This window comes from Dermacentor variabilis, chromosome 7 (assembly GCF_050947875.1).
Source record: "Dermacentor variabilis isolate Ectoservices chromosome 7, ASM5094787v1, whole genome shotgun sequence".
NCBI lineage: Eukaryota > Metazoa > Arthropoda > Arachnida > Ixodida > Ixodidae > Dermacentor > Dermacentor variabilis.
In genome coordinates, this window is record NC_134574.1 from 145,837,326 (window position 1) to 145,858,773 (window position 21,448).

General features: G+C 45.9%; 2 protein-coding genes across 2 annotated transcripts in view; one reads left to right on the forward strand and one right to left on the reverse strand.

The window, feature by feature from the left end:
• The window catches only part of LOC142588103 (retinol dehydrogenase 14-like), a 169,166-nt gene that overhangs the window by 32,762 nt on the left and 114,956 nt on the right, over nucleotides 1–21,448 (forward strand). The window lies entirely within an intron of this gene.
• Nucleotides 6,962–21,448, reverse strand: part of LOC142588101 (retinol dehydrogenase 11-like) — a 35,678-nt gene continuing 21,191 nt past the window's right edge. The window contains exons 3-7 of the mRNA XM_075699567.1: nucleotides 21,080–21,316; nucleotides 18,419–18,511; nucleotides 16,802–16,987; nucleotides 11,141–11,250; nucleotides 6,962–7,382 (exon numbers count right to left, since the gene is read on the reverse strand). Of these exons, the coding sequence (XP_075555682.1) occupies nucleotides 7,203–7,382; nucleotides 11,141–11,250; nucleotides 16,802–16,987; nucleotides 18,419–18,511; nucleotides 21,080–21,316 (806 nt within the window). The 3' untranslated portion in view covers nucleotides 6,962–7,202. The remainder of the gene's footprint in view (nucleotides 7,383–11,140; nucleotides 11,251–16,801; nucleotides 16,988–18,418; nucleotides 18,512–21,079; nucleotides 21,317–21,448) is intronic.

Below are 21,448 nucleotides of genomic sequence, written 5' to 3' on the forward strand. Positions count from 1 at the left end.
TTCAAGTTCAACTCGGTCCCTTTGCATCATTACAATGCGAGCGTGCTCGGACAAAATGTGAAAATAATTTTACCTATGGGCGCCTAAGCCCGCCCCCCACCCCCACAACCGAATTCCTCATGTACCCATATAGACCGTTTTTTCGTAGGCGCCGCCATATTGTGAACGCAGTGGCGCCGCCTATGAGCAGCGCCATACTGGCTTGGGTGAAAGCGGTCTTTTGCATGGCAGGTATACGCTCGGCGGTAGGTTCTGGCGTTTGTTTTCGCGGTCGTGTGGTCTGTTTAGTATGACATGTGTCTTCTACGTGGTAAACGGTTCTGTGAGACGTGCTGAAGTGGTTTAAGGCGTCATGGCCGGAATTTCTGCTGGCGTTGAGGTGGACGAAACACGCAGCGCGATGTGTGCGCGCATATTTGAGCCTACAATCAGCCTCGGAGATCAATTGTGTATTTCTGAATGTTCCAATCACTAATGTGACCTTATCGCAGTATTATCCTCTATTTCTAAGCTGCGGTTTATGAGCCATGAAACATACGCGACGATCGTAACAGCGTGGATACCGTTCTGCTACGATGGGAGCTGTGCTGTTATACTTTGACAAGCGTTCAAACTGTTCGCTGCAGGTTTCATTGCGTGACTACTTGGTTGGAAGGATGAGGTTTCCACCTACGAATAAAATAGTTTTGGCTAGTAATAGCAGCATACCCTATAGTCTGAATTAAGCTTGTCCAGCAAAGCGACTATTTACGAACTGCGCGAGCGTCCTAAGCAGTAGTAGGTGCTGGATTACAGATATCTTTGTTCTATATAGCGCATGGTCCAAGCATACGGCATCAGCGGTTATATATTTATAAACGTTGTGCGGCATTAGCCCGTTTTCTCTTGCTTTTTAGAGAAAGAGGATGGTAACAGATTTTTTTTTTTCGGTTGTGTTCGTTCAGTTCTCTACGACGCGCACACACGTATTACGGAAATCTTGCGCTGAAAAATAGCCATCGCATTCTTTTTATGCGAACCCTCTCATATATTATGGCTGTATAACGGCCGAAAAATGCAATGCCGAAGCACACAGCTTATATATGTATCGTGCTGGCTCACCAACCGCAGTGATCCCTGTATTGAGCAGCACCATGGGCCTCATGCAACAAGGCATATGGTAATTTGAAGCATACTAGACTTGAAATGCGTGAGAACGATGCCAGTGTATCACAAATATTTGATAAAGCCTGCCGCTCAGATGGTTCGTGGTTGCCTTAGGTTGGCCGTGCACGAGCATGCACCCTTATGTTTTACTCTCTACGCCAATCGATCAGACAGTGAGCTGATTTGCCATTTAATGCTGGTAATGCAGAGACGCCGGCTTTCTTTGTTGAATTGAAATCGATATAAGCAAAATAGTAAACAAACACGCACCGCGACTGATAATGCGCGTACATCGCGGCTGATTATGCGCGTCACATTTTTGCGCCCCCAAGACATATTTCTGCCTACAGTATAGTTGCACTGAAAGGCTTCCCTGACGACCTTATATGAACGAACATGGCGTAAAGTTCACAAAGTAAGGTCTAAAACATCTCGAAATCGTTCCGCAGCACGCGACAGCAATACTTTCAAGCAGCGCCGCGCCGGATCGCCCAAGCCAGAGAGGAGGAAAAACTCTCCGCGCGCCCTATCCTCCTCGCCCGATGAAACGGTCTATATATCACATGATATACAACGACTACATCAAGAATACAACAATACGATGCAACGGAACTTAGTAATTTTCCAAGAGCCGCTTCACATCTCAGTATAGAGCAATACAAAACGAACAAGGTCACATTAAAACATAATAAACAATGGCGTAACATTTTTTAGCTCAGTTGGTGAGAGCACCGCGCACGTAATGCAACGACTTGAGTTCGTTTTCCACCCTGCAGTCAGTTGTCTTCACGTTAAATTTAATTTATTTCAATTAAACAACAAACAATTCCCCCTATGCTTTCCTTGCCATCATTGTCTGTTGGCTTCTTAATATCATCATTACTGTGTGTGTGTGTGTGTGTGTGTGTGTGTGTGTGTGTGTGTGTGTGTGTGTGTGTGTGTGTGTGTGTGTGTGTGTGTGTGTGTGTGTGTGAGTGTGTGTGTGTGTGTGTGTGTGTGTGTGTGTGTGTGTGTGTGTGTGTGTGTGTGTGTGTGTGTGTGTGTGTGTGTGTGTCCAGTTTCCTTGTGCCGATCCGGCAGGACACGCCAACCTTACATTTTCTTGCAAACACCATGCAGTCGTGCAAATCGTTGATCACCTTCTTATCGTATATCGTTGATTTCGCCTGCCACGTCCACGTCTCAGATCCAGTTTCCGCGCGAAGCTGTGTTTTATCACTGCCCTCCATGTATTTTCTTTTTCTTTTTCCTCCGTATGCATGACACTGATGAGACCGCATCTGGTTTTCGTTTCCTCGGCGGCCCCGCCGTTGTATTTTTCGCGAATCGCGACGCGACAGCTCCTCGTTTCGACACACCTCGGTGTCAACTTCCAGCGAAAGAGGTTTATTTCCATATAGCCCTCGCTGCCAACGGTGCGTCTCCAGTTGACGGAAGAGGAGCCGTTTCCGAGCTCAGGCTTGCTCGCATATCGCATTGCTCGGCCTTCTGCTCGAGTCGCACGTCGATAGGACGACTTTCTAGTTTCCACTAATGTGATTATACGTACTTCTCGTTCAAGTATTCGGAAAGTCCAGCTAATAGACGCAAAGCACCTTCACGGCGTCATCACGCCAATGGCACAAAAAAAGAAAGGAAAAGGGCTCCAAATCCACGCTGTGAAGGTGATTGGCCAGCGAAGCTGTGGTATCACCTGATCCGCTAGACTAATGTGGCGTAGCCTTGAACTGAGTCCTGCCGAGCCTGAGCATGGCGCTGTTGTGCGTATTGAAGTTGCTGTTCCTTTCGTCGCTCATCGTATTCGCGCTGACTTTGGGTAGTCCTAACTATTCTTGGCATATCCATAGCGCTATAAAAACACAAATGAGATAAGCTGCTAGACGGGTTATGCTTTTTTACATATGAAAGTGCAGTTGCGTCACTCCCTGCTTCGTATGCTACAGCTTCCGCTTCCCGGCAACTGCAGCTTATGCAACCGTAGTCTTTACCGGAAAACGTTTGCGGCCAACGCTATACGCGCGAAGGCGAGCTTTCCTGTTCTTTTCTTTGTCCCCTGTACGGCCGGCGCCGCCGCTGCCGCGGAGGCGAGCGCCATCTGGTGGCGTTGCAAGGAACCCAGCGGCGCGCGTCTCCCGCTGTGATTGGTTGAGTTTTTGGGTGCGGAGACGAATAAATTGCTGGTGCCTAGTCATATACAGCGTCTCTGTAAGATAGCTGGAACAAGAACACACGACAGGAACAAGCGAGGCACAGGGAAAGCGTCCTTCGGAGTACATTTGTGCGCGTTCTCTGTCCCGGTAAATGAAAGTACACAATGTGAGGCCCTGCAGATTCTCCCCGGACGGCGTCGTTTGGCGTCTGTTGTAGAGTTTACTATTCAAGAAGTGTTGCAGGCCGTCCTGTGTAGTACCCCCGACACATGGGCGAAATAAGATATTTTAATGTAACCCCCTTTCTTTTAAGTTTAGGGACCCGTTATCAAAAGGGGTCCTGCCGCTGACACACGGTACGACGCGGTCTACTTTATATGTTTTCAGTTAGCAGTGCAGCAAAAGCAGACGGCGCTACTTTGTTAAATTGATACCGAGAAAATGTAATAGAGAAAATAGTCTGCTCGGTCAAACTGTCGTACCTGCTAACCATAAAAAATGTTTTTGCAAGCACTAAAAATATTAACCGGGCCGCATTGCATTTCGTCAAGGTTTTTGTACCGAAGAGTTGCGCACAGAGGTTACCCCTTCAGGCCCGCAAAGGAGTTTGAATACCTCCTCTTCCACAAGTGGCCTTCAACAGAAAATGACACCTTCTCGTGTCACCTTGTGCGAGGGCCTTTTCAATACATGTCCCTTAGCCCATAGGCCTTTGGAGTGTTCGCCTGTTATGGGTATTACTCGGCTACTCGAAGCTGCTTGACGGGGGGCAGCAACCAGGCTCTGTAAGCGTTCGCGCTGCTCGCTCTGCGAAGCTCGTATCAGGGGACAAGGCCGGTTGGCGCGAAGTGCGACGCGTATCTTCATCGCGGTGTCGGCCAGCCGATCGTTTCGTAAATTTTTCCAGCAACGGCACAATCGTGTTGCTGCCGAAAAATTTACGCCAGCAGCGAAGTGCAATACACTTGGTTACTGCAATATTAGTTCCGTGCTTTGTGTTGCTTATTGCCGGGTTGAGGTGGGCGCCACCAGGTGGCTGCTCCGTGCAGAACGTCCACGTCCACGCCTTTCGCTTATCCGGTAAAACGCCTAATCGGCTTGCATTTACCGGAATACCGGACACGCTAAACCTGCATGGTTACCACATAAACGATGGAATTCCGTCTGTCTGTCTCATTCTCGTAAGCGTACCAGCTTAGGAGCTCACGACCAGAACGTCGTGAAATCACGACAGCAGGCCAGAAGATGTTAATTTTGACTGCGACTGACCACTATTAACGCAGCACCATCAGAATAGACGGGTTTATTCAAGGGAGTTAAGACGTTGTGAAATAAAACATCCAGGCAGGCAGTGAACGTATCCCCAATGGACACGTTTTCTTTATTAATGACGAAGTATGAATGATGAAAGAAATTGCCTGCGTTCGAAGCATCCGCATTTGGTGTCACCCACACAACGTTTGGTGTACGTCTGTTGGGGTCACGCACCTTCCGCACAAGCAGTCAAAGGTGAACCTTTGTTGCTGAGGCAGCTTCGCAGGACATACGGTCTGCACGCAGCGTCAGGCTGTTGCGTCACTGAAAAAACTGCCCGTCCAACGCGAGACGCCTACAAAGCGTGACGCTGGAACATAAAAAATAAGAAGCCGTGATAGGTGCTCTTCTACAGTAGGTGCGGGTCACAACAAACGCGGCGAATGCACTCGAAACGGTTTCACCCAACACGGGGATTACGTAACAAATAAAGAAAATTCATGGCGACTATTGAAATGTATATTGATGTTCAACACCACAGTGCAACATACATATATCGTACAACGTAGTGTATTTCATGGCCTTTCTGGGCGGGTCAGCAGTACCACTGGTGAAGGGCCCCGTCTTTACCGCTACCTGCATGTTGTCAGCAATGCAGATTCTTGCTGCGGTAATGTAAATGATGAGAAATTAAGAATTGCTTAACACTTGCTGTGAATAGTACGATAGCTAGTGTGCCCTTTCTTTCACTGGATTATGGGACGTCGCGTTTCACGTCTTCTTTGTTCAAAGCTAGAAAAAATATCGAAGGACATGTTCTAAGTTGTAAAATAAGGATAAGGTTTTCTTTTTGCCCTGTACTTTTTTTTTTGTCACAACGGTGTTGCCTGCCCGGTCTTCGACCTTTCAAACTGATAACTGATGCTATCGCGATGAACGCTCGTTGAGGCATGACCGCCAAGCATTTGTCACTGCACCAAATCGGCGCCTACGTCCCAGCGACACTGTCGTAAGAAAAGTGATATGCACCACTTCAGACCGAGAGATGGGGAACTTTGAGTTGGGTAGACGTGCACAGCAGCAAAAGTGGCCGCGTCGTTGATGCCCGCGGACGCAAATACCGTGGAATGCATCCGCCGACGTGTCCTGTACCTGACGCCGGGCGGCGCGTTGTCGAAGTGTACCGTTTAATATATATCTTTCTCAAAACCACTTGAGGACAGACACCACGATTTAGAGCGCGCAGCGCACTCAACCCGACTGCGGCGGCTCCTGGGGCTTCAGGTATAGGACACCTCGTATGCGCAGTTTCCAGCGGCCAACGAATTAACCCCCTGAATTTTAGCCCTCCCCCTATGAACGTGGAGGTCTACGTCGGCGTCGTCCCGCAGAGGCTTTACGCTGTCACTTCCGCCGTAGCACACACGAAGAGGCAGGACTAGGTTTTTGAATGAAAATTATGCAGGCAGTATTTAAAAAAAAAAAAGTCCTACTTCGTTCAACCAGCGGTGTTTGCTAAAACTTTAATTAAGCGCAGGTTGTCGCGCCTTTAACGCAATATCGTTGTCAAAGCAGTTGGAATTTATTTTTAGAGCGAACAGATCGGTATGCAAAGCCGCAGCACCCCGGAAATATTGTCTCGGGGCGGATACTCAGTCACTGCTTTTGTGTTCTGTTCCGCTGTTGCTTATTGCGATCCTCAATGCCCCTATTTTCTTCCGCACGCACAGTCGTCACGGTACGAATTATGAATGCGTGGAATGCATACACCTGCAAAAAGGAGCGAGCGTATCAGTGGACGTAGGGTGGCGTCAAGGACAAAGTGCTCACACAGCCGTCGCTTCGTCCTAGGGCTCATGTGCCTTTCAATATACTAGTTAGCGACCAGTATTTCTAAAAAGATGTATGTATGTATTAAAAGCTGCCTAGTGGTAAATGATGCGAGATGATTGCTGCCGTGACTAGTTCTATAAATGCTATTTGCTCATTTGCTCTAAAATGTTACGAATAGCATTGCCTAAGAGTAGTGTGAACGTTCACAGGAGTTGGTTGTTTTGATTCGTGTCGTATTCTATCCGCAAAAACGTGGAGTGAAGGAGTGCAAAGAAAGAAAGCACAAACACGCACACGCATCCTTCGTTTCGCGTTAGGCGTTAAAATATGACGGCAGTTATGATACTGACTTGCACATTAAGGCTATACGAGTCAATCATTCACGTTCGCAGGGCCTCCTTTGAAAAAAAAAAAAAGAGCAACGCATCCACTACAGCAGACACGTTTTCTGTTACTAAGCTTACGGGTTACGGCTTTCTCTGTCGCTATCTTCTCGTGTGAATCTGTTCAATCTTGAAGCTGTATTTTTTTTTTTTACAGCAAAGTGTTTAGTGTGATTGCTCTCAACTTCTAAACACTTCGTACTTTCCAAAGCTATATGCAAGCGATGTGCATAGTTCTGGCTCCTCCTAATGCTTCAAGGCTATCATAACGTACAATTCGAAGTTTACGGGCTGGCTTACGTGCCCTCCTTAAAATCTCTTCTCGTCAAATAAAGCTTATGTGTATGTAAGGGGTGGCTTTGCTGCCTGTAAAAGCATCAGGTCTCGAAGGCATATACCCACAAACCCCACCGTCATCACTCTGGCCTCCCAGGCATCATATGCTGAGGCCGGTCAGCTTTTCACTGACTTCCCAGAGTCTCCTGGCGAGGGCCGGATCTTCGGCGCTTCTGCTGGGCAGGGACCGTCGACAGTCCATGAAGTACTGGCCTGTCACCTTGGCGACTTCGTCGGATACGGCGAGATATACGGACGTCTGCGCCCCTTCCTTCGGTGTCTGCAAAACAAAGCCGCGAAGAAAAAAAAGTTATTTCTCTCCCTGTTCTTGCGTCCCCAAAAGTAGTTGTCTGTGAACGCCACCGATGACTGTCTTAATCGGTCTTATATTATGCGCAAAGGGGTACATTTATCCCCTGTGCAATTTTCTTAGAAGCTGCCCAGCCAGCAGCAGCAAAATGTTAGGAAAGCTTTAGGATTGTCTTCACCTATTACAAAACTTTCATTCATTAAACTTAACGCTGCGGAGAAGTCAGCCACATACCGTATCTTTGTCAGTGTTTTCAATAACAGAATCAATCAGTGAACCACTAAATAAATAATAAGCAAATTAATTAATAAATAATTATATGATTCATTAATTAATTACCTTTCCACGTAGATATATCATTAATTAATTATCTTTCCACGTAGATATATCATTAATTAATTACCTTTCCACGTAGATATATAATCCTTCATTGACAGTAAAAGATGACATGTATATATGTGCGATCTTTCACGTGAAGAAATTATATTTGTCGGCTTGACTAAATCTGGAGCCACCTCACCTGGGGAACCTCGAGCTGTTTATTAGATTCCTCATCGTTTGTTAAACGTGATATGCTCACCACTTGCCGTGCGAAGACAAGTGATGGCATCTTCGAATGGTCCGCTTTCGAGTTCTCAAGCAGCGCTTCGAAGGTCGCGTAAGAGAAGCTTGTGCTATCTTAGAAAAGGGTGTCTAAACAAAATCGAAACTCCACTGCAGCCACTGGAACTCACTTTTGCTCGCAGTAGAGATTAGATGCTTCCAGTTTCTTAAGTGACTTTGGCAGCACGGCATGGAACGTTGTATAACGACTAGTCGAAGCAGCGAGGGTGCGGTTGGGTAAAATTTGAGCATGCCTCTTCGAGAGATTTAGAATAAAAAAGGTATTTTGACTAAGTATTCTTAATTTCGCAAGCCGGATAATAAAGAGTGATAACTTTTTACGTCTCATGGAATTAAAAAAAAAAATCAGCTGTTGCAAATAATTTTAATCCTTGAACTGGATTATTCAGAGAAGCGGACATTACATGCACGTGAAATTGAAACACGTGTGTAAATAATTAACAAAAAGTGCACTAATTAACTTCTTAATTACCTTGTGGCACATATTCCAATTTACGAATTGTTGCCGGTGAGCTTTCAAGGCGTACCCAATTTGAATGAATTTCCAGTATTGCACCAGTTTAGAGCAATGCGCCATCAAAGTCGCCATACAACTGCACTGTTGTTCCACGTACCTTTTTACCAAAACGCTCGTTCATGCATTGAAGCACAAAAGTAAGTGGAACGCCCATGTATTTGGTCCCACACTTTGAGAAATATATCGAAGCTGGTGTCATCCTGGAAATTAGTTTCAAGTGAATACGGCTATATACAATTCTTACATTGCAATATGTGCCGCAAATTAATTAATTAAGCAGTTAATCAGTCAGTTTTCGTTTGTTAGTTGAATACGTGCCTGTAGATAGTGTCCGCCTGTTTGAATAACCCAGCTCAAGCACAGAAATTACGCTATTTGCGACAGGCGATTTTTACAAATGCCGTAAAACTTAAAAATAATCACCCCTTATATCGTCCCTTTCTTCTTGCAAGCTCATGCCTTAGGAATGCGCAATGTCATCGTCCTTGCAACGAGGAACGCAGCTTTCTCAGTAATGAACGAGAAGAAGGGGGACCGAAGGATTGAATTTTTGTTAGTCATAGCCATGCGGAGCCAACGCATATTGAAGTCAAGAAAAGCAAGCCTTGGCTTCATTATCTGTTGGCTTCATATAGCTTGCTAATTAGAAACACAGCCTGTTATGAGCCAGAAATCGATGCGGTTATGCTATCGGCGTTAGACAATGACATTATTTTGTTGGCGCTCAAGGTATCATATCGTCTCACATTCGTCGGCTCCCTTTTAAATCTTGAAGCGTGAGTTCTTTCCCACCAACGTTCTTCCTCCTGCCGAAGTTGGAAAGAAACGGTTCGCTCACAGGCGTATTATTTGTGCGAGGCCACAGCGTTTCTTGATTACCTCGAAGGAGACACTGTACTGCTCCACATTCTGCACTATTCTGTCGTCATGTAACACAAATTTCTCATACCTCCAAGTGCTCAAAAAACTTCTCGCACTGAGAACATGCCTATGCTTTGCCCAAGACTACTGAACATAAGGAATCAAGAAGACGCAGGTTTTAATTTTGGCCTGCATTTCTGTCTCCAGAGTGTCGTATGATAAAACGCCCGAACTGGAAGAAAAAAATAGAAACTGGCAAATTAATGATATGAAGATACAACTTCGTTAGGCTGGATTTTGGACGTTGGGATGACGATGTGAGAAAGTTCCATCTCAGTCTTGGACCCTACAATCCGTCGGTTAATTAGAAAAGAAGCAAATTTGTATGATTTGTAAATTAAACTTCTCGAACTTAAAAAAAATTGTCAATCTTACCGCAACCCAGAAAGGAAAAAAAAAATAGAAGACGTGTACGTGAAAACGCCAGCTTGAAGTTCCGGCCCTAGCTGTCAGAGCGACATTATAAATATTTAACAGAGCCTTCTCTGGTCTATTAAACTGCTTACTTATATTAAATATTATCGGATTTTACGTGCCAAAACCACTTTCTGATTATGAGGCACGCCGTAGTGGAGGACTCCGGAAATTTCGACCACGTGGGGTTCTTTAACGTGCACCCAAATCTAAGTACACGGGTGTTTTCGCCCCCATCGAAATGCGGCCGCCGTGGCCGGGATTCGATCCCGCGACCTCGTGCTCAGCAGCCTAACACCATAGCCACTGAGCAACCACGGCGGGTCTGCCTACTTATATAAAAGCAATGGAATTTGATGCATACTGAAGAAAGCCACAGTGAGACCTAGGAAACCCCAAGATATTTTTCTGCGTAGAAATGTTTGAAATGGGAGTAAATACTTAAGAATACATGACGTCAGACCAACGTACCGTTGCCGGGGCTTGGGCGTGAAATTCAAGCAAGCAGAGCTTTGCATCTGTTTAATCAACCCTTTTTCTGCCAAGTGAATGCAAATAGCCGAATACAGTACATATTGAAATAATCCGTTAGAAATTTAAATTTCTCTAATTGTGCTCTTTAAAGCTCCCTTAATTTATGGAGGCAGTATTCACGGAGATGTTAAATTCCAAGAAGTGTTGGATGACTGAAAAAAAATATTTCCTGTTCTTTATGGAAAATTGAAGATAAAGTAGCTTTCACATATTCTGCAACAAATATTTGTGGCAGGGAGATTCTGTAGGCTATGCAGGCCGAAAATATGAACAGACTGTCAATACATATCTTATTCGCTAGAATAGAAACGCGAGCTTAAGCGGATCTGCCGCAGCCAACACGACATCAAAACAGATTTTTACAAACAATGCAATGATTCGAAACAGAAACATGAGAGGCAAAAGTCCAGCACCTCTATTCTGTGTCAGTATCGCTGCTTTCACTTAGAGACCTATCGGACCCCCTTCCTACTAAAACTTTGCTTGAGATTTCGCGTTACTATATTTAAGGGCTAGAGATTCCGCCCAATTCTTCAGGTGCTCAAGAAAAAAAAAAATCCGCAATATGCAGCTTTTTCTTTTTCGATGACTCGCATCTCTAAGCATTCATCGATGGCAAGATTCCTTGAGGAAATGAGCCATGTTTTGTTTTTAAACTGCGCTTCGGGATCGACGACAAGGTGAGTTATGGAGAATCTTTGGAGAAAGTCAGCCGCACCTTGCCAAAGAAGTAGAACAGAGCGTTCATCACGATGTTCATAAAGCCGACGTAGGTGCTGTTGATGTCCGTCTGTACCGCGCCAGGATGCAGAACGTTGGCCGTCACACCTGCAACATTCAAACAGCACGAAACAAAAAGCTAACGGTTTTCCAGGATTCTGTCGGAAGGGCAATCGATATTTGCAATACGAAACATGGTTCCAGCACACAAATAAACACGGACGAGAAGGACAGCAAGAACGCCGGTATGACAAGGGTCGAGGAAGGGTTTGCACTTATAAAAGGAGGGCAGACAGGGCCCAATGTACTAGAAAGTATATCGCTAAGCGGGGACAGCTGGGCTAATTGCTTGTAAATAGCATTAGGAAACACGTTCCAGCTCACAAGTAAACACGGACAAGCGGAGAAGGACAACAAGACGTTCTTGTTGTCCTTCTCTGCTCATCCGTGTTTATTTGTGCGCTAGAACGGACGTCTCATAGTGCTATTGCCAACCAACTAGCCCAGCTGTCTACGCTTTGCAAACTTTGCAAGTTTTTTTTTTTGTGTGTGAATTGTGTTGTTTTTGTTTAAGTTGAGAACGTCGAGCCTCAGTAGATTAGTTGAAATTTACAAAACCTTAAATAATTTGAAAATATCTCACCGGTAGAATATTATACAACTTTGTATTCCTCATACAGGCATGCAGTTTTTTTTCTCCGCGTGATTGAATACTGCGGGTTCCTTGCTACGAGCGTTCGCGCATGCGCACTAGGTTAGTTCTTCGCAGCCATCGTTCACTTTGTGTTGGACGTGGGAGCTAACTTCCTTTTTGTGCGTGACTTACTCCTGCTGTATCCGTGTGTCGGTCTGCAGTGTAGAAAAAGACTACTAATAAAAGAAATAACGTGGCCTGGCAAAGTGGCAGATCACATTATGTCCCCCCTCCCCGCTAAATAATTGGGCGTCGCGCTCATTGTGCGCATTGAAATCAAATCAGTGTGACAATACACGAAATGCGTCTTCTCAAACAATACAAAATGATGACTCAAAGGTGCAAAATCGTATGCACTACTACAAGTATTGTATAGCACAACAAGTACTTAACATAAAAGGACGTCTTGTTGGGCGAGTTGGTCACAATTCATCTTGGCTACTAGGCGCGAAAACACACGACACAAGGAAGGAGACGGGACAGAGCGCCACTTACAACTGGTAAGTGGTAGGTAGTTGTAAGTGGCGCTCTGTCCCGTCTCCTTCCTTGTGTCGTGTGTTTTCGCGCCTAGTAGCCAAGAAGAAGTACTTAACAAAACAGCGTTATAAAGCTTTGCATGAATAAACGCGAATATGCAGGACACCCAAATAACAAGCTTATGCAAGTATCCCAGGAAACATTGTAAGCGAAACCTGTTACCTCGTTATGTCTTTAATTATCTGCGTTGCTCGTCGTTTTATCTATCATTTTGTTTTCTTATCTGATCCAAATAAAGGTATTTGTCATTGACTTTTCTGGTGAATGTTTGTGTGCATACCTGCCAACACTCGCCGAGTTTTTCGTAAGCTTTAGGGATTTTGGATCGCTTCACAATTTCACGAGTGTTACGCCAAGTTTCACGAACAACGTTGTTCGCGAAAAAAAAAAAAAATGCGCTCGTCGGTCTCCGAACCTACCGTTGGAAATATTTCTACGGTAAAAGGGTGCAAGATGGGCTCCAGTTTCGAGAAAGTTGATACAGACGAGTTTCCGAAGCAGGCGAAATGTGCCACAGTAAGGTCTCTGACAGACTTTCTGTTATATATATATATATATATATATATATATATATATATATATATATATATATATATATATATATATATATATATATATATATATATATATATATATATATATATATATATAAATAAACAATGCGGTGCTTGTAATTTTTTGCTATTCCAACTTTGCTGCGTCCGCCGCTGCTGCTGCTTGTGTGGCACGTCAAACAATCGCTAATCAAGTGCTTATGTATCCCACAAAAGGCTTGTGCTCAAGACAACCTCTAACTGAATTCGTGCTACCACCGCTCCGCCCCCCCCCCCCCCCCACCCGCCTCCACTCGCATCTCGGTTTACCTGCCCGAAATATTTTTATGAACAATAATGTCCGCAAACGGTGGATGCGGCGCATGCGTGGAAATAGGGGAAAAGTGAAGATCCCATTGACGTTTCCGGAAACGTTGCCGCAAACGGTGTACAAGCATTACCATAACGAAGCAAATAATTGCGCAAAAGGACGCGAATGACAGAAATGTCGCAAATGCAGTGCAATATGCTTGTGGAAATTTATAACGCTGTCATGCATATGTAACACAATGGCGCAAATGTTTTGATCTACACTGTAAAACGATTACACTCAGTGGTGGCTTAGCGGCTATGGGTGTTGCGCTGCTGAGAACGAGATCGCGGGATAGCATAACTCATAACTCACACCCTTACACCCGAAAAAGAGTGTAAGGGTGTGAGTTATAGAGATATTCTGGCCCTGATTCACTTGTAAGGGTGTAAATTATTTTCCAGTGATAGGGGGCGGCGTGTTTATCAGCGCGGCGCGAATGCACATTACATTTATTTGATGCTTGCGACGCGCTGTTCCTTTCTCCCTTTGCGCTGCATCGCTACTTCCACGACTCTTTTAATACAAAGTTTATGGGTCACGCATCGTCATCCAGCAAGCCCCGGAAGCTACCGAGAGACAGGGCGCTGCCCCCGGTGCGGCCTAGACTGAGGCCATCAATTTGCAGGACATTCATTAAAGTTGTCAAACACACACACACACACACACACACACACACACACACACACACACACACACACACACACACACACACACACACACACACACACACACACACACACACACACACACACACACACACACACACACACACACACACACACACACACACACACACACACACACCGTCGACAATGTCAGTTCGTTCGTTATCCAGATGCGAGTCCGACAAGGGCCATTGCACACAGCTTCAAAGGGCGTCCCTTCATGAGCGCATGCAGCACGATGTACCGAACAAACTCACGCCCTCGGCGTCTTCTCGAGCCTGTTCTTATTCCTACACACTCGGCTGCTATATGCTGCCGACTTCCTGCAGTTTTTTGTAGTTGATTTCAAGTTTCTGTTGCCGATTTTATTTCTTGAATCTCGCTCTCCCTGTCTATTCGGATTCATACGTATATTGGCGCATGCTAAACCCGGGGCATTGGTCAAGAATAATCGCATACATGCAATGCGACACTTACGACCGGTTGCACATACCCGGTTGCCGTAGTTAGTTCTTCGGATGCGTTCCCAGTGACCCAGTTCGCCTTTTTTTCGGAGAAAGACACAGTAGCACAAGTTGTTTACTTGGGAAAACGGCAGGAGCCAACACCCACAAGGTAGGGGGGAAAAGTGGTGACGTATGCTTCCCTTTAATTAATGATCTATTCGTGTTGCAGAGCAACCTCCACGTTGCTGGTAACGCACGATATATACATACATATATATATATATATATATATATATATATATATATATATATATATATATATATATATATATATATCTGATGATGTTTGATGAAAACGCGGGTAGTTCATGAGGGTAGCTTGATGGGCGAATCGGTACATGGTCTTAAGGAGGGAAGCGCTTCCTAATATTACTAATATTATTGAGGATGACGACAGTACTCTTGCAGTTTACTTACTGCTGCTTGCAAATGCTTGGATTGACGGTAACTTTGATCCCTTGATAATTGCAGCGCTTCTGTCTATCTTGAGTTGTTAACCGCGTCGTTATTAATTACCCAAGAGGAGGCACATTTTCGTTGCTCTGCTCACATATTCGACCAGTTATAATTGTGAAGTGTCAACAACCTAACCATCCATGCGAAACATTTCCTTCTGAAGGGCACTGACATGTTCGAACCATATTGTACAGCGTGAACACCAGCGTTTGTCCGACTGGTAATTTTCAATTGGGCCCGCAAATAGCCCTTCGGCCGTGGTTCCAACGAAGTTTCATCAGTAAAGTCAAATTGAAATAGACTAAAAAAGTTCCCGTAAGCAGAAAAAGAGAGACGAGGAAACCGAGAGCAAGGCGGAAAGTTGAAGGTACGGCACTCGACTTATATATGTCGACTCCACAACTCCTGTAAGTACAGAGTGCTGCCTTGAACTTCATGCCTCCCTCTCTCTTTCACTCGTCTTCTGTTCTGTTTGCTCGAATTCCCATGCCAAATCCATGCGGGAACACATAAAAATTTCCCGCACTTGTAAGGCTGCTGGTTTGTTCAATATGACTAACATACTTCCTCGTAAGGTTATAAAGTATTTCTGCGTGGCGCACGACAGCGAGCTCAAACGACACCTACACCGAGAGAAGCCGTAATAAAACACCGAGTACAATCTCTGACTGCATAGCGCACAACGAAACATCGGACAGGATAGTTGGAAAGCGATAGCTATTTAACTGCATGTATTCTGTCCTCGCAGTCGTTGCTTAAATGGTGCATCCACAGGACGGACGGCTCCGCGCAAATCTGTGCCGCGGACGCTTATTCCGCCGCCCGTCCGGCTGCGAAGCGCATCCACACGACGGACGGACTGAGCAGACGACCGCGCCGGAAAAATAAAGATGGCGGCGCCGCCCGAAGCGACTGCCGTCTGCCTCGAACCTGTCAAGTAGTCTTCGCCCGCTGTGTGGCCCGTAACTTTCAAACTGAGGCTTGTATTTGGTTTAAATTTGTGTCCAGAAGCTTCGACAGCAATGTATTCGTCATGAGTGGGCACCGTTTCCGAAAGAGATACTCAGATTCTCGGCGTGTAGGCTTAACGAGTGGCTGTATTGGCTGAACATGGCCTCGAAGATGTTGCGGCGGCCCGAGCGGATCTCAGTGACCGTAAGTTAATATGATTGCTTGTTTCTACTCATTCTAGATGGCGCCATCGGTGAAACAAAGATTTTGTCATATATGTTCTTTACTCTGAATGAAAATGAAGACCGAAAGGGAACGACGGGGGGGGGGGGGGGGGGGCGCAATGGCTGTTTTGTCCGAATCGGATGATGACGGGCGCTTGTTTCATCGAAAGAGGTCTTGTTACGCTCTCGTGTCCGCGTAATCGGTGAAAGTCATGTCCCACAACGCGGGGAACTGCTCCACGAGATGTAAGAATAACAAAGTTGCCCCGTCGTTCAGGTTCATTTCAGTCGCTCTAGTGCGAGTCGCGCGTCAGCAGCGATGAAGCTGTTAAAGATCCCAAAGCCGCGCTTGTTGCCAGACTGTAGAGCTACTAGGCTAAATCCGCAGCATTCGACCCCCAAAATCCGGATGCGAAAAATAGCTCGGCATTTTCCGTCCGTGGGGGTCGCGGACGACGTGCGGACGGCACAAATCGGTGACGCGTGGTCACGTGAGTCGCCGTCCGTCGCGAAAAAGACGGATTTCGTCCGTCGTGTGGATCCACCATAATACTGGCCACGGAACGTCCCCCAAAAAAAGAACATTTCATTCGTCCCCATCGACGATTCGATCTTGCCCCCTTCAGAGTGGCGTGTCATGACACGAACTAAGCACCCTTAAGTGTGGAAATATTTTTTGTTGTGTGGTTGGTAGTAAGAGGATGGCGCGCGTACTCTCACCCGTCCCCAGAAGCCTCCGCGCCAACTCCTTCGTGAAGAGCACGTTGGCCAGCTTGGTGTCGCTGTACACTTGCATGGGCATCCGGTACTCGGCGTAGTCGAGGCGTCCCGGATATATGCGGCCGAAGTGGTGCAGCAGAGACGACAGCGTGATGACGCGGCTCGGCGCGCTAGCCTTCAGCTTGCCTGCGAGAAAAAGAAAAAAAAAAGCGTTTGTGGCATCGCCGGATACGCGACGACTTCGGTGACGCAGCTCTGGCGTAACGCCGTCGTTCGAGGCACAACGGACTTCTTCGCTTCTGCCACCCTCACGTTTAAATTTATTCGCTTAACACACATGCAAAATCTGCCCGACTCTTGGACAATCCCTGTGAGCGGGTGTGTGCCAAAGACGTTAAGGTCATCATCATTGTTGTCTGTGTTTGTCTGTAGCTTGGTGGACAGAGACTGGGAATATTATCTTGTCCTTGTTCAGATGCAGAACCTTCCACTTTCTGGATGTACCCAATGTCGTGCAAGTAAGACCGCCCGGTAAACAAGACTATTTTTTTTTTGCGAAACCGCTGGCTCACTCGGGCTGAAATTTCGCACGGATGTGTGCGTAGTTGTGTGGTGAGTGCATTAGTTCCCTGTTTCGTCCACGACGAATAAAAGAGTCCGCGTATCCTAATGCGACGCCGAACAGAAAGCGTTGACTTTAAAGGAACGGAACGCGTGCGCCGGCTCTTACGGTAACGGCGAAACATGGCACAATGACACGCGCCAGGGGTCGCTGGTAGTATGGCTTCTGATGTCGGGCAGCGTGCGCGTCAACGGATCTCGGAGGCCACGCCCGTAGCCCGCAATTTAGCTTTAACACTGACACACGACGACAAATTCTTCACTTCGTGCCTGGCATCGATGCAGGCCATGGGGACTTCTAATTTATTCCGAGCAATGTAGGCGAGTGTTGCACCCCAATCGTAATGTTGAAATACATTCTGCAATAATAAACACCTGTGCGCGAAATCTGAGTTTGAACGAGTCAGATGTTTAACCTGAATGGTCATGTATTATACATATATACGTGGTGCTCATATTTACACAATACGTCGCAGTCTGCTTTGTGTCCACGGCAGACTTTTAACATCCGGCTCTGAAAGAACTTGATGACGAATTTTATGGAATCAAGATCCGGACTTTAGGGTTTCACTGATATTGAGGGATTTACCCTAGAATAATCACCGCAAACGCGAGTATTTGAACGCGTGTAATCCATCAGTCGCAAGGACGGTTGACATTCAGCTCTCATCCTACACACACTTGATATTCCGTGTCTCGTCTTCTTTGGAGAGCTGTTAACCTGTTTCATGCAGTCCTTCATCGAGGCACTAGCCAGTGGCAATGAAATGCCAAAGCCGTAGTGTAACGAGCTTTAGGTCGGCACTGAAGAAACACCGGTGTTCAAAATAAATCCGGACCTTGCTACTATAGGGCGTCTCTCATGGCTCCGGTGTGCTTTTGGAACATTATAACAAATCAATCAATCAATCAATCAATCAATCAATCAATCAATCAATCAATCAATCAATCAACCAATCAATCAATCAATCAATCAAACAGTTGAGCATTACTCACCGAGAAGTAGATTCGTAAGCAAGAAAGGCCCCAAATGATTGGTCTGCAGCGTCTGCTCGAATCCGTCAACCGTTTCCACTCGGTACGGAAATGCTGAAAGGGGGCAATAAAAGTAAAGTTAATTGCTTATTAAATTCATGAGATCCCCTGCACTGGCTTAGCGGACACTTGCGTACCCTGTCTTAAGTACTCCTTAGAGAACGCCCATGTGATCAAAATCAATTTGGACCTATTCCATCACCACATCCCTCATAGGCCATTTTGGAGGCTTTATTAACACCCCCCTCCTTCCTTTCTCCTCTCTAATTCTTAATTACGCCTCCTTTCTACGGCTTCTTGTCCACAGTCATCACGTGCCGGTAACTCTTGTCGCCTCGACGTTAACAGGAATCTCATTAAGAGACCAACCTCTCGATGGTAATTTTACTCGACGAAGTCGCGTGCAGCCAGTACTGCTAAACAGTCGTCGTGAAATCCAGGATTGGAACATCACTTTGTCAAGGGCTGAAGCTCAAGCTTGAGAGAAGGACGGCGCATTCATTCATTATTCTGGCGAAACATGTTAGGCTAGGTTCCGGGCAAATGATGCTGATGTAATATAGCAAGTCTGTGTTTAAGAAAGACGGTGTTTAAGAAAGATGTACCACGTTTATAAGAAAGAAAGCGACTATGAAACATAGTTCATCAGAGCTTAAAACATTTTTTTTCTACAACATATCCTTTAACTGCGACAGCGGAAGTCAAGAGAGAGGCGACGACCGCGGTAATGAATTCTTTACTTCATTAACTGATTTCGTATTTACCTATAATTTAACAGCTTAAGTCAGCATGCTGTCACTACAAGGATGGAGTCCTGCAGTACACAGATCAGCATACCCATCTGCTAGAAATTGCATGCATATGTAACGCGGCTTTCTACAAGTGCGTACTCGAATTATGTGGCGAAATGCATTGTACATCGAGTTGGCGCTTTCTCGCAACGCATTCTTCCGCAGTGAGAAAACGACCTGTTCCATTAAATCCATACTTTGGTCAGCGTACTATCCCGTTTTTCTTTCTTTCTTTTTTACCATTGACAAGGATTCACCCAGACCAGACAAGTTTCTTTCAAACCTTGAACTTCAGTGCGGAAGTCATACGATACTATTGATGAAAAAAAGTTGCATTAAATTGTCGACAAGCTCTCCCAAGTGATGAACGACAGCTTACTTACATTAGCGAAAAAAAAACATAACAAAAGTAAAATCCTTGTATTCTGCCAGCACTGGCGAGAACAACTTAATAGTGGCGGTATACCGCACTTGTAGCGGGTTCTAAGTGCACAGCTATCAGTACACTTTGAACTTTATTCCAGTTAGGTTCCAGCTATAAGTAGAATATGTTTGCAGATGTTCTCCAAATATTCAAACGGAACGGTGTTGCACATCTAATCACAACATATAAGAAACGGCAATCCCATATAGTTTCTTTCACATTTTATTCCTTAAATTCACATTCACGTGGAACTACGATACCCGTATATGTTCCAGTAAAATGCCCACTGTTTTCCGGAACAGTATTCCACATCATTGTTCCTGTTATCAGGAAGATTCTTTTAAGCGCATGTTATTGCAGAACTGTGTTTAAGCTATAGCTCAAGGTCCCACATATATTTCAGCAGGCGGTTTCAGTTTCAGGTTTTTGGAACCATACAATAAGTACAAATGTGTGACACACTTTTTCGGATAAAACTGGCAACTGTCTGTTGTTACGTGAATTAAAAAACAACAAATCTCAAATACGTGAAATGTACCTTTTATTATGTTATGCGCAAAACCATTCCAAGTAGATATACGGAAAATATCTGCAAAGCTTTCCCACTTACAGCTGGAACCAAAAAAACAAATGGAGGTCGCTTAAGCTTCGCCTTCAAGAGTGCAACGCGATAGCCTTCAAAGATCCCTGACTGCTTCTCACGCTTCCCTGTAACTTCAGCTTATGTAACCGTGATGTTTATTGGGAAACGCTGGCGGCGAACGCTATGCACGAAGACGAGCTTTCTGGTAGAAACGCGGCCTCTTGCATGGGCCGCAATGCGGCGGTGGCGAGCGCCATCTGGAGATGTTGCAAGGAATCGGGCGTGCCGCTTTATGGCCTTCGAGATTTGCGCGCTCCGGCGCGCGCAAATCTCGGAGGCCATCGCTGCTCTATGAATGGTAGAAACGCTGGCAGCGGGGTTTCCGTTTTGAGTTTCCGCGTAACAGAATTACGTTTTCTCGTATCTTCAACTTACAGTCCGGTGCTATCATGTCTGTATGTTGTGTTTAGGTTGTAATTTACAATATTTCAGACGTACTTTACCTAGAGATATTCAGTTATTTGCAGTAACTTCCTTGCGCTACATGGAGAGCCTACGTGGTTGCGTACGATCGTTAGAAACAGCTTTTGCCGAAACGACGGTCGACGCGGGGCGCCGACGCCAGATTTCCTGCGACACGTTGGGTTGAGGAGTGCACGTAAGCTCTGGGACGCGGCACCACCGGTTGCCAAGTCCTCTTCCCATCTGACAACGGAACGGGGCCCTTAACGCTGTCGCGTTACAATTACACAAGATTAAACAGTGTAGGAACGCATGTAGGAGGAGTGAACGTGTAGGAGGAGTGTAGGAGTGAACGCGCTCACGGACGATTCCGGCGTTGTTGATGAGCACGTCGAGGCGTTCCTCGGTGCTGGCGATGTCGTCGGCGAACTCGCGTATCGACTTGAAGGAGCACAGGTCCAGCTTGCGCACCACCACCCGTCGGCCGGTCTCCTCCAGGATCTCCTTGGCGGCCGCCGCGGCCTTTTCCGGGTTGCGGCAGGCCAAGATGACCCGTGCGTTGCGCCTCGCCATTTCCTTGGCCGTCTCCTTGCCGATGCCTGCGCGCGCATACGCCGAGGTGGACGTCAGCATGGACACCGCTAGAAACGGAACCACTTTAAACGCGTTTTGGCGATATGTGCTGTTGTTTCAACGTCAGGAGTCTTAGCTCGACCGCAAAAAACAAAGAA